Source organism: Rhinatrema bivittatum, chromosome 3 (genome assembly GCF_901001135.1).
Source record: "Rhinatrema bivittatum chromosome 3, aRhiBiv1.1, whole genome shotgun sequence".
Lineage (NCBI taxonomy): Eukaryota > Metazoa > Chordata > Amphibia > Gymnophiona > Rhinatrematidae > Rhinatrema > Rhinatrema bivittatum.
The window spans coordinates 357819597-357831946 of record NC_042617.1 but is presented as its reverse complement, the minus strand read 5'-3'; the positions used below and the strand labels follow the sequence as shown (position 1 = coordinate 357831946).

The window sequence follows — 12350 nt, the reverse complement described above, 5'->3', positions numbered from 1 at the left end:
TACACAGGGCGGCCTCCTCGCTTTGTGCGGCTCTGATGTGGCATGCTGGGCAGAGGCCTTGAGCCTTTATTCCTGTTTCTGGAGGTGCCATGGCTGTCGGCACGTGAACCCTTATGCGCTCCGATGCGCTTAATATGAGCGTGTAGTTGTGCGCGCAGCTGTGCGTTCAACCGTAGATATGCGCCCGGCTCTGTGCGCGCAACTTATGTGTGCGAGGTTTTGTGTGCGTGCGAGTTTATGCGCACAAGTGCTTTGTGCGCCTAGCTCGAATTGTGCGCTCTCGAATGGCGAACAGCATGGCGAATAGGGCCAAGATGGTGACGGCGAGCCCGCGGGCAATATGGCGACCCCCTCGGAGGGTCTCCACATGGGTAGACCCTCGGAAATAGCGGGGCCTGGCCCTGCTAGAGCGGATCAACCCGGTGGACTGGTCCCGGCCGGTGACCTGTGCTCCTCCTCGATCCTCGGAGACCGGATTCAAGCAGAAGATTTCTACCTTACCTGGTCTTCGACGCTTCCTGGTTTCGTCCCGGGCGTCTCCGGCTGTGGAGGGAGAGGGCAAATACCTTCACCGCCACGCTCGAGGGTGCACCCTCTGCCTCTCAGCCGCGCCCGAGGATCGGGGGCTAGGTCCTTGCTGCGATTCGGCCGCTGGACCGAGGCTTACCTCCGAGGGACCACGGAAATCACCTCTGGAATCTCAACTGGGGGAGGGACCCTAGGGTATCACTGCAGGAGAACGGGGCTCGTCTTCAGGTAGGTTTCTTCTTTAACTTTGGATTTTCTTCTTTGAATTTGGTTCTAACGCTGTGAGAGCGTGCAGATAGTCCCTAACTGCTATGGAGATGGAAAATACTGAAGAGCTGCACTTCCTGCAGGGGTATATGTACTAGGGGCTGACGTCAGATTGAAATCTGATCAGTCTCCAACTGCTAACAGGAGTACACTATACCCACTGGTCCTGATTCCATCTGCTACACACTAGGAAATCTATGTTTCTGTGTCTGTTGAGTGCTTTGGGTCATAGAACACACCACTGTTACAGTGAATGACATAGTAAACTCTTACTCAGATCTCACTTGCTTTCAATGCTTTTCCTGTCTGGTTTCTCATTACAAATATGCAGTATACATTTGTAGATTGCTATTTATTCCACAACATGAAGTATCAGAGATTCTGCAGTAGCATAATACCATAGAAATATCCATTTTGTAGAAACTGTTTCCACCTCCCCAACACATTCTCCCTCTATGTAATGTATTACACATTCGCTGGCTTAAATATTTTTTTCTTTAAGTCTCTCAGTAAATCCTAAATGTTAAGAGCATTCTCCACTTCCAAGGGCTTGCAGTTCTTTGCAATGCCTTTAAAGGACTGAGATATTTCTTGGAGTGGGGGTGAAGCTGTTACTCTACAACAGGGGTGCTCAAACCACTCCTAGGAACCCCCCCCCCCCCACTCAGCCAGTTGTGTTTTCAGGATATACCTACTGAATATGCATGAGATTTATTTGCATGTATGACCTTCTGTGGTATAAATCCTGATGGTAATGGGTATTACTTAGTTACCTTTACTGAAATTGAAATGACCAGTTCTCGAATGATGAGTTGAAGATTTTTATCTTCAACTCATCATTCGAGCAGAGCTACAGCAGATGCAAAAAGTGTGCCAAACAACTCAGTTACTGCATTCAAACCCTACTGCTATAAGTCTTTGTTCTTTTTTTTTCTACTACTGATACGTTCATGGCTTTTATGATGAAGATAAATGCCCAAGAGGGACTAGGCCAAGAACAAGCTCAAGTCACTCAAAATTAGAACCAAGATTTCTACTTGGGCCTAAATTCTAGGCCCAATAAGAACTAGGGCCGCAAGGAGGGCTCACCTTTCATCTTTGTGGCACTGGACTTTATATTCTCTGGTTTCAGTTCATCTAGATTTACAGCCTCAAGTTCTTCATCCTTCTGTTCCTCAATTTCCATGGCCCCCTCCTCAGCATCTTCCTCATTCTCTTCTAGTTTCTCAGACAGTGGCTTTGTCAATTTTTGCTGCTCTTTGCTGGCAACATCTGCACAAAATGAAGAAGCAAAAAATCAGCAAAACATCCCACTTAAAATGCACATTTCTGTCAGCTATTATTCCATTCCTCTAGACCTTTATTTACTTAAAAAATAAAACAAAACAAAACAAAAAAAACAACGAAGAGCCCAGTGAAATAGTTTCTCCAGCAGCCTCTGTCCCTTTCAGTATGGAATTAACGGTCTCTAAGCAGGAGCATACCATAGGTCTGCGCATCGTAGGATTCAGTGCCTTCCTTCATGTGTTCATATGCATCAGCCTCCTCCACTTTCTGCTCCAGCTGAGCTGTGTTTTGCTCCACGTCACTGCGGGAATCGACTGTTCGCAGGCGCTTGCGCACACGCTCTGTGCGGTCACCCAGAGTCCGCTCATTGTCTGCCTGGCCGGGTTTCCGCTTGAAGCTCTGAGAATGGAAGAGAACAGGAATATTGCTTAGGCGCAGCAAACATCATCCAACTTTACAGAACAAGCTCACACCCAAACAATTGTATAAACTGAAACAAATACATTTAAACCATTAGGTAGAGGTTCAACTAATTTTTGTGTTTCAGGGAAGACCAGAAATTTCATGTTTTGTAATATGGAAGATGTCTCAGATATTTGGAAGACATTAGCGCTCCCCCACCCAAACCCCTCAATTCTGAAGAAAATACATTTTCTGAAAATCTGTACCGCCACCGTTTTTTATTTAAGAGCGGGGGGACCCAAGAAATCCCAGGAGACAGGTGCAGGCCCAGAGTATCGTTGCTGAGAGGGCAGCAGCAGGAGCAGATCGCAACACCATAGGGAGCAACAGAAGTGGGCCAAGAGTACATTTACAGAGACTGCAGGCTCACAGCACCACCATCGGGAGCAGTGGAACTAGGTCTGTAGCACTGCGGCTGGGAAGAACAGGTACAGGCCATAGGCAAAGAGCTGCACAACCAGGCCACTGGGCTAGAGATGGGAGGGCTTTTCAGCCAAGAGGAAGGAAAAAGATGGAAGAAAGGTACATGGATGTAGAGGCTGGAGAGGAAGAGGATAGTAGGGGAGAATGAGGCTAGATGAGGGAGTGAACCAAAAAACCCCCAAAAAAACAAAAACCACAATTCTTCCACTCTCCTTCCTCCCAAAAGCTAAGCAAGAGGAAAAATAAGCTTAAAAAAAAACAAAGAACAGAATAAAATAAAAAAAAAAAGCCAGGCCCTCCAAAATTTGTAAATGTAATTTAAACAAACATTTACAACCTACCTTTCTTGGCTAGAAATCACAAGGCAGCTCCTAAGAGTTTTGGCTGGTGCACAGTTTGTTTTTTTTTAATATTTTCCCGCCTGTTTGAGGGTTTTACAGTTAAGAATTTTGTGAAAAAAAAAAAAAAAGTGAATGCCGCATGTTCAGGTCCTATCTGTGACCCTCTTGTTTGGTATTTGCTGCATGGGGTCAAGGTGGAGTGACAGACTGTAGCCAGACAGATCCTGGGGCATGGTAAGATGCTGAGGAAATGAGTGGAGAGCGACTGAACAGGAGAGGAGCTGCCCGACAGCTTAGATGAGAGTAGAGGTAGTACAATGAGAGAGAGAGAGAGCAGCGGGGTAGACAGATATAGTGCTGAGAAACACTGGGGTGACAGTGAGGACTTGCAGAGAGAAGAGAAGGAAGGAGAGATACAGTCTAGGACAGCACTTGGTCATAAAGCAAGTTATAAGGCAGCAAGTTGAAAGCAAGGCACAGGATTGGAACAGAAAAGAAACAACGGCTGTATAACAAGTAGAGCAATCCTCGCTGAGACTTACAGACCACCATTGTGATGACAAAGATAGAAACATGACTCAAAGACCATATGGCCAATCCAGTCTGCCCATAAATAGCAGGAAAAGGATGGCAGATATCTGCACAGTGAAATTGCTTTAGAAAGCAGGGAAGAGGCATTGGGAGCACTGACACAACCAAGCAGGAGACCTGTTCCTCTTGGTTAGAAAATAGAGCCCTTACAACAGGACAGGAGGGGCTGGAAACACAGAAAGACAGAATACTAACTGGTGAAACAAGATAAAACAGGGCTGAGAAAGGCAGGGTAAGAGAAAGGGACTTAGCGAGAAGGCAAGTTTACAAATGAAATGTCTTTAGGTGCAGAGGGAGAGATGCAAAAGACTAGGGGCAAGGCAAAGCTAAGACAACAGCAAAAATCAACCCCTACGGTGCACTGGCTGCAAAGCTGGACAGATTCCAATGGAAAAGGGCAGTGGATGGAGACCGAGAAGGGCTGGCTCAGCATACAAACAGATAACACTGCTGACAAAGCCAGGGCTAAGATGAAAGGGATGAAAATGGGCGGGAAAGAGCAGCTATGAAAATGGGCGGGCGAGAGCAGCTGCTTTAGACAGAAAGAAGAAGGGCCGGCTGAAGATACAGATGCTGACCCTGGGGAGAAAGGCAGGGTATGATAAAAGGCACCCAGGAAGGGAAGAGCAGTGGCTGCACAAAGAGGAGAAGAAAGAGCCACTTGGACATGCACAGCTAGCCAGAAGAGCAACACACGCTTGCAGGGATAGTGTTTTATATATAAATATATACATGTAGCCCTACAAAAAGAACACTGTCCCATTCATGGGTGCACTCTCTGGGTATACACATTTTCTACTTGTGGACTTAAAACTCCATGTTATGTATTTGTAATTTGATTTTATTGTGAACCACCAATATTGTTTACCAGATTGGCAGCATATAAATAAATAAATAATGATGAAAACGTGTCTTCAAAACTCAAAAGTTATCTGAAGTCTTATCTCCAGGTTCAGCCTAATTATTCCACATGTGCTGAGTGCAAACAGATACAGATTTCTACCCAGCCAGCTTTTTCATTCTCTCTAGATGCTGAGGAACCACCTGAGTCTTGCTGGTGCTTTGCCTCTGGGAGGCCAGTCGTGCCATCCGCTTGGATTCATGGCCTTCAGCCTGACTGGCATCTGCAGCTCCACTCCCATGCTCCTGAGGAGATGAAAGACACAAAGAACGAGTCAAGCACCACTGGTACCACAGACCTGGTGCACTTAAAGCAAACATCAGCACTTGCACAACATTCCAGAGCATTCAAGAGACATGCTGTATATCCCCTCTGTAGGGCAGAGTTTGAGCGGTCCTATCTGTTTTGGAGAATACTGGATTCTTTTCAGATGCTGATACTTATATTGAGCCAACATAAGACAAACCAAAAGATGTGGAGATAGAAAAGCAATCCCATGGGCTCTCGACAACTCATGTGCATCATCGCTGAATATTCCTTATGTTGATCCAATAAAAATATATTGCCACCTGAACAATTTTTCCTCCAGGACCAACAGTTTCTAGAGCTCTGCACTAGGAAAAGATCCACACACTGTACCTGTCAGCAGTGAAAGCCTTCAAACTCCTCTATGGCCTCCTGGAAACCCAGGAGAGCAGCCACTTTCAGAACAGCCAGAAAAACCACTCATTAGGCATCAGGCCACTCCTCCTCCTACTGGGATAGTTGTTCGCTTCGAGACATTGCAGACCAGGGCATCCACTTTCGCGAAACGCAGGCGTTCTTTGGCTGCCGGGTCCACAGAGTACAAGGCCTCCAAGTACAAGGCCTCCAAGTACAAGGCCTCCAAGTACAAGGCCTTTAAAACTGGCTTCCGGGGCATCCCACTCCAGTCAATCAACTCCTGGATGGCTTCCAGCATCGGGAAATAGCAAGAGGCTTTCTATAGAGACACCAGGATGGGATTCCTCTTTGGTTCTGACATAGGGTCCTTGCTGGGAACTCAGAGTCTTCAGGGTCTGGGAGATCAGGGCCGGATATTCATCTCTGTGGGAAAAACGTAGGAAGGTCCGGTATGGCTCCAGGCCTGGAGGGATTTCCCTGTCCTACAATGAGTCTGCATCCCCATCGTCGTCCGTGGTGTCTGGGTCCCTGTCAGGGATACCCTTGGTGAGGCAAGGCATGTCCCTGAGGCATGCCAAGGCCATCCCAGCTGGGCAGGGGCAGCAGCTGACTGCGCCTGAAGAAAGGCTTGAAAGCCCGAAAGAATTCCACCCAAGAAACGTTCGCTGAGTCCATACCTAGCCCAGGAGGAACTGGGGTAGGGGGCTGCTGAACTGCCCTCTCCCGAGGAGGACGCAGCCCCAGGATAGCTCAGATCCAGCATGCTACCAGATAAGGTCATGGCTATCCCATCCTCTGGGTCCACTTGGAGACGTTCTGAGAGCCCAGACCTCCCTGGGCTTTCTCACAGTGCTGAAACACGAAGGATTCTAGGTCAGACTGTGCAGCCCTAATATGGCAGGCAGCACAAAGAGTGTCGCTTGTGCTTCTTTGCTGCCGGAGCCATAGTTCACTGTAGCTTGTCCATTCAGCCAGTTAGAGCTTGGTCTGGAGCGCATACAAATCCGACCTGATGAGCGAAAGTATAAGTGTCCGGTTGCGTGAGAATGTATGTGTGGTTATGTGCAACGGTGTGCGCACGTATGCACGCACAGTAAGGCTGGCCCGCACTGCACATACTAACAGTCTATGGGGGAATAGTGCTGCACCAAACTGCGCGCAAGATGGCGCCGCTGGGGCCTGCCACATGGAGTGGCCACCGAGCCTGAAGCAGGGCTTAGCCCATTGGAGGGCCACTCAACCCGCTCGGAAACCCTCTTCTCTTGCCCCAACGGGATTGGGAATGTTGTCGGTACAGCACCGAGCAAGAGACCGGAGGAAAGACTTACTGTAGCCCTTCCACGTCTCTGAATCTGAGGAGTCCTACTTTTACTTACCTGGGCTCAGCGATTATCGGCTGAGTACAGAGACGGTCTTTGGCTGAGGGGGGGGGGGGGAGAGGGGGCTTAGGCCGTCACCGCCACGCTCAGCTTCTTGCACTCACTGCCTTTCAGTTGCTTCAGCAGCAAAGTCCACACCGGGATCCGGCTACTAGATCAAGGCACACCTCTGAGGGATCTCGGAAATCACCTCAGGAATTCTCAACTGGGAGAGGGACCCTTAGGTATCACTGTAGGAGAGTGTGGCTCAATCTTTCTCCAATTTAAAGGTAACTTTTCTTCTTCAAACCAGTACTGCAATCCTGCTAAACACCAATGCTGGTGTAGAGATACATGTCCACATCTGCTAGGAGACAGAGAGATACTGAAGGGCTGAGATCACTGCAGGGGTATATCTAGGGTGACGTCAGCTTTGAAACCTGACTCAGTCTCCATCTGCTAGCAGGGGAGCACATAACCCATTGGTCCTGAGTCCATCTGGCTACACGCCAGGAGCTTTGACTCCCTGCTTTCTATTCTTTGCCCATGGCTCAGGTCATCCATGAGCCTTGCTACTTCTCTTATGATGACTCTTGTTGTAGGCACCATCACATTATCTTTTGACAAAAGTGTGAGCGATTAGGAAATGTTGCAGGACTATGCTTAAGGATGGATGTGATGTCTTTGTGCTGTGATTTTCACCTCTTTAGCTTGGTCCTTCTCTGAAGCAGCACCAGCCAGCTCAGTAGCACTCTCGCTCTGTAGATTGTCTTCTCCAGTCTGCCCACACGATTCATGTTCCATTCTATCCGTACACGCAGGGGCTTCATCTTCCTTCTCTGGGTTCTCCTCGTCATCTTCTTTCTAAGGTGACATGACATCACAATGACTATTTAGCTTTTTCATTACCAGAATATGATCACAGTTTCTAATTTTAAACAGATACCAGTTAGAATACCAGTCCCATGACTTAGCAGCCAATTTGCTAGTTATAAGTTAGGGATCTTTGTTTTCAGTTATTTTATTTTTCCCAGGAATTTATCAGAGTTTATTATAATTAAAAATGGGAGAAATTCAGTGGAAGAGTCATTTTTCTCACCGATTTCTCTCCTGCTTTTGTTCATTGTATTCTACACTGAAATTCTAAGGAAAGATTGTAAAAACTGAAAAAAAAACCCGAAGGTCCCTAGTTATAGTGTACAAAGCCTCAGCCTAGTCTTCTGTCCACTGGGGACTAGACAGACATGTTGAAGTTTCTAGTAAGACTTGGTTTTAAACATAAATTGCCAGAAAATACCATCTATCATTGTTTGTATGGAATTGGCAAATTAGTTGTTTTAACTAATGATATGGTTATTGGAAGATGGCTTCTTTCAGACAATGACCTTTTTTTGATTACGTGATGTTTCAGGTAGGACAAAAAAAATGGTGATCTCATCCTGGTTACACCCAGTGCTGCCTTGGAGAGAGCCTTATATTTCGGCACTTGATTGTGTCCAAGCCACTCAGGGTTAGACATTAGAGAGAACAGAACTGATAATAAAACCGAGGTCCAAAGTAACCGCATGCAAATTTTGCTCTGTGCTCAACAGGACAAGAAGTTTACAAAATTTTTTGTTTGGTAGACTTCTTGTGTCTAGATAGCTGAATGAAAATTGGCTTTAGTTGGGGAAAACATATGATACAAAAATAAGTCTATCATGTATCCACTCTATACTGTACTGAAATCAAACTTAACAAAAAAATGGCATAACCATTTTATCTTTATGAACACCGACTGCACACTATGAGTGTGACTGTCTAATGTGTGTCAATTTTTAATCATAGGTCTGCCATGGTAAATGTATAACACGCACATTAGAGAACACACTATTATTATAACACATCAAACTATCTAGCTCGATAGTATTTATTGTCTAGATAGATATTTTTAATTATGTGGTCTCAATAAAAATGTCTGCATGAATTGATGTGTTATAATAATAGTGTGTTCTCTAATGTTCATTCTCAATTTAGTCAGGAAACAAGTGGATTTAATTGCCAAAATGGCATCCTTATAAGATTCACTTTACCTAACTAGATAATTTTATCCAATTCTAATTGTGTTTTCCATCAGATCCTGTCAAATTGCCTATTCCCACAATTCATTTCCCTTAATTCTTGACTAAACTCTGCTTTCTCCCAGGACAAGCAGGATGGTAGTCCTCACATATGGGTGAATAGCAAGCTACAGGCTGACTCATAATGAGGTAGGCCAACCAGCACTCAACATGTGCAACAGGCACAACTGGGGTGCTGTTGGCAATGATGAGGCAGCCTGAAATTCATAGCGGGTCGAGGAAGGATGAATTGGGCTTTTACACTGGGAATAAGTTCCGTAAGACAGACTAGCCAAAGACGACGTCTTGCCATCCAGCCTTGTCAAGACAGTAGTGGGCTGCGAAGGTATGGAGAGAGCTCCATGTTACAGCCCTGTAGATGTCGGCAATTGGTACTGAACAGTAGTATGTTACTGACGTTGCCATGGCCCTTACTGAGTGCACCTTCACTCGTCCCTCAAGAGGAAGGCCTGCTTGCTGGTAGCAGAATGCAATGCAGTCTGCCAACCAGTCGGAGAGAGTCTGCTTGCCCACCACAACTCCAAGTTTGGTTTTGTCAAAAGAAACAAAGAGTTGGGTGGACTTCCTGTGGACTGCAGTGCAGTCTAAGTAAAATGTAAGTGCATGTTTACAGTCCAAGGTGTGCAGAGCTCGCTCATCCGGGTGAGCGTGAGGCCTTGGAAAGAAAGTGGGCAAAACAATAGATTGGTTTAAGTGGAAATCCGTTACCACCTTAGGAAGGAATTTAGGGTGAGTGCGGAAAACTACCCGGTCATGGAGGAACCTCATATAGGGTGAGTATGTTACAAGGGCTTGCAACTCACTGATTCTGCGAGCAGATGTGATAGCTACCAGGAAAATTACTTTCCATGTAAGAAATATGAATTCGCAGGAATGCAAGGGCTCAAAAGGGGAACGCATGAGCTGTGCAAGTACTACGTTGAGGTCCCATGCCACGACCAGAGGTCATAGAGGAGGCTTAAGCTTTAGTAAGCTTCTCATGAATTGACCCACAAGGGGTTGAGCTGTTATCGGGGCATCCTCTTTTCCTTGATGGTAAGCAGAGATAGCACTAAGGTGTACCTGTATGGAGGAAGTCTGAAGACCAGATTCTGAGAGGTGCAGAGATAATCTAAGAGCACTGGTGTGGGGCAATTAAAGGAATCTAATCTTTTCTGCGTGCATCACATGGTGAACCTCTTCTATTTATAGCGGTAAAACTTCTGCGTGGAAGGCTTTCGTGAAGCTACGAGGACTTGAGAGACGCTACTAGAAAGATTGAGGGGTTGCAGGATCAACCTTTCAACATCCAGGCAGTCAGGGACAGGGTCTAAAGGTTTGGGTGGCGCAACTTGCTGTAATTCTGTGTAAGGAGGTTGGGCGCCGTGCCCAGGCGAATGGGTTCCTGGACCGAGAGGTCGAGAAGTATGGGAAACCAGATTTGGCGTGACCAATACGGGGCTATGAGTATCATTGAGCCTCGGTCCTGTTGTAGCTTCATGAGAGTCTTGCTTATTAGCGGTATCAGAGGGTACGCATATAGCAAGCCTGTGTTCCAGGGGCGAGCGAAGGCATAGGAAAATTGGTTCTTACCTGCTAATTTTCATTCCTGTAGTACCACGGATCAGTCCAGACAGTGGGTTGAGCCTCCTGTCCAGCAGATGAAGATAGAGAAAAAACTAAAGGGTATCCTATATCAGGACAGTTCACACCCTGCATCCCTTCAGTATAAACGTTATCAAAGCAAGAAAAGGTAAAGTTAACCAGTAGAAGATCAAGCAAGTAACAACCAACATATAATGTGAACTATCAACACATGAAAGAACCGCTCTTACATATATATCCAGTTGAGAAAGTTCTGATAGGAAGTAACTGGATCCAAAATGCTGTTAAGAACCAAACCAAAAAGGAAAAAAAAACAAACAAACCTTCGAGCGGACGAATCAAAAAGAAAACACAGCCCGGGTGGGAGTCTGGACTGATCTGTGGTATTACAGGAACAAAGATTAGCAGGTAAGAACCAATTTTCCTTTCCCTGTACGTACCCAGATCAGTCCAGACAGTGGGATGTACCAAAGCTTCCCTAAAGAGGGTGGGATCGAAACAAACCCGCTCGAAGCACCTGCCTGCCGAAGGAGCCAACACTGGTGCCTGGACGTTGAGGCGATAATGACGAGCAAAAGTATGCAGACTTCCAAGTAGCCACCCTGCAGATTTCCTGAGGAGAGACCGATTGACTCTCCACCTAAGAAGTAGATTGCGCACGCAAAGAATGGACCTTCAAATTCTCCGGAACCGACCGGCCACGACAGATATAAGCCGACACAATGGCCTCCTTCAGCCAGCGAGCAATGGTAGCCTTAGAGGCCTTGTTACCTCTATTTGGGCCGCTCCATAGGACAAAGATGATCAGAGATGCAAAATTCGTTAGTAACCTGTAAGTATTGGAGTAGAACTCTTTACATCAAGATGCCCGAAGTCCCCGTCAGGCATGCGTGCAATGTCTTCAGGAGAAAAGGCAGGAAGCTCCACTGACTGATTGACGTGAAAAGACACGACCTTTGGAAGAAAGGATGGCACCGTCTTGAGGGAAACACCTGAGTCAGAAAAGCAGAGAAAGGGCTCAGAGCTCGGACACTCTCCTAGCCGAGCAAATAGAGACCAAAAATACTGTCTTAAGAGTGAGGTCTTTAAGCATAGCCTGCCGGAGAGGTTTGAAAAACACCTCGCAAAGGGCTTGAAGCACCAAATTGAGGCACCAGGATGGACAAGTAAGCCGGACAGGTGGGTTTAAATGTTTGGCCCTTTTAAAGAAGCGAATGACATCTGGATGAGTCGCCACCGCGTAATCATCGATATGCCCAAGGAGAGAACAGAGGGCCGAAACCTGCACCCGCAGAGAATTGAAAGACAAACTTTTGGAGAGACCAGACTGCAGGAAGGAAAGGACCTGAGACACCGGAGCATTGCGCACCTGGACTCCAGACTCAGCACTTGCATTCTCAAACACTCTCCATAGGCGGACGTAAGCGAGAGAGGTAGAGGTCTTCCGTGCCCGCAAGCGAGTGGAGATAACTTCCTCCTTATACACTTTCTTTCTCAGGCGCTGCTGCTCAAAAGTCAGGCCGCTAGACAAAAACGATCCTCCTGATCGAAAAATACCTTGGCGGAGCAGGTTTGGGAGGTGACAGAGGTGAAGAGGACAGTCGGTTGCGAGGTTCATCAGGTCCGCGAACCAGTGTCTCAGAGGCCATTCCAGCGCTACGAGAATGACCGGCCCCTTGTGGAGTTCTATCCTTCTGAATACCTTTCCCACCAGAGGCCAAGGTGGGAACACATAGAAAAGAACGTCGTGAGGCCAGGGAAGAACCAGGGCTTCCACCCCAGCAGAGCAGTGCTCCCGTCTGCGGCTGAAGAATCTGGGAGCCTT

The 12350-nt window shown here is 46.8% G+C and overlaps 1 protein-coding gene across 2 annotated transcripts in view; it reads right to left on the bottom strand.

Annotated features, from left to right (window-relative positions):
• The window catches only part of MDN1 (midasin AAA ATPase 1), a 765271-nt gene that overhangs the window by 51321 nt on the left and 701600 nt on the right, over positions 1-12350 (bottom strand). For both annotated transcript variants that reach the window (XM_029595415.1, XM_029595414.1), the window contains exons 90-93: positions 7524-7685; positions 4944-5045; positions 2280-2481; positions 1885-2067 (exon numbers count right to left, since the gene is read on the bottom strand). In XM_029595415.1, coding sequence (XP_029451275.1) covers positions 1885-2067; positions 2280-2481; positions 4944-5045; positions 7524-7685 — 649 coding nt within the window. The remainder of the gene's footprint in view (positions 1-1884; positions 2068-2279; positions 2482-4943; positions 5046-7523; positions 7686-12350) is intronic.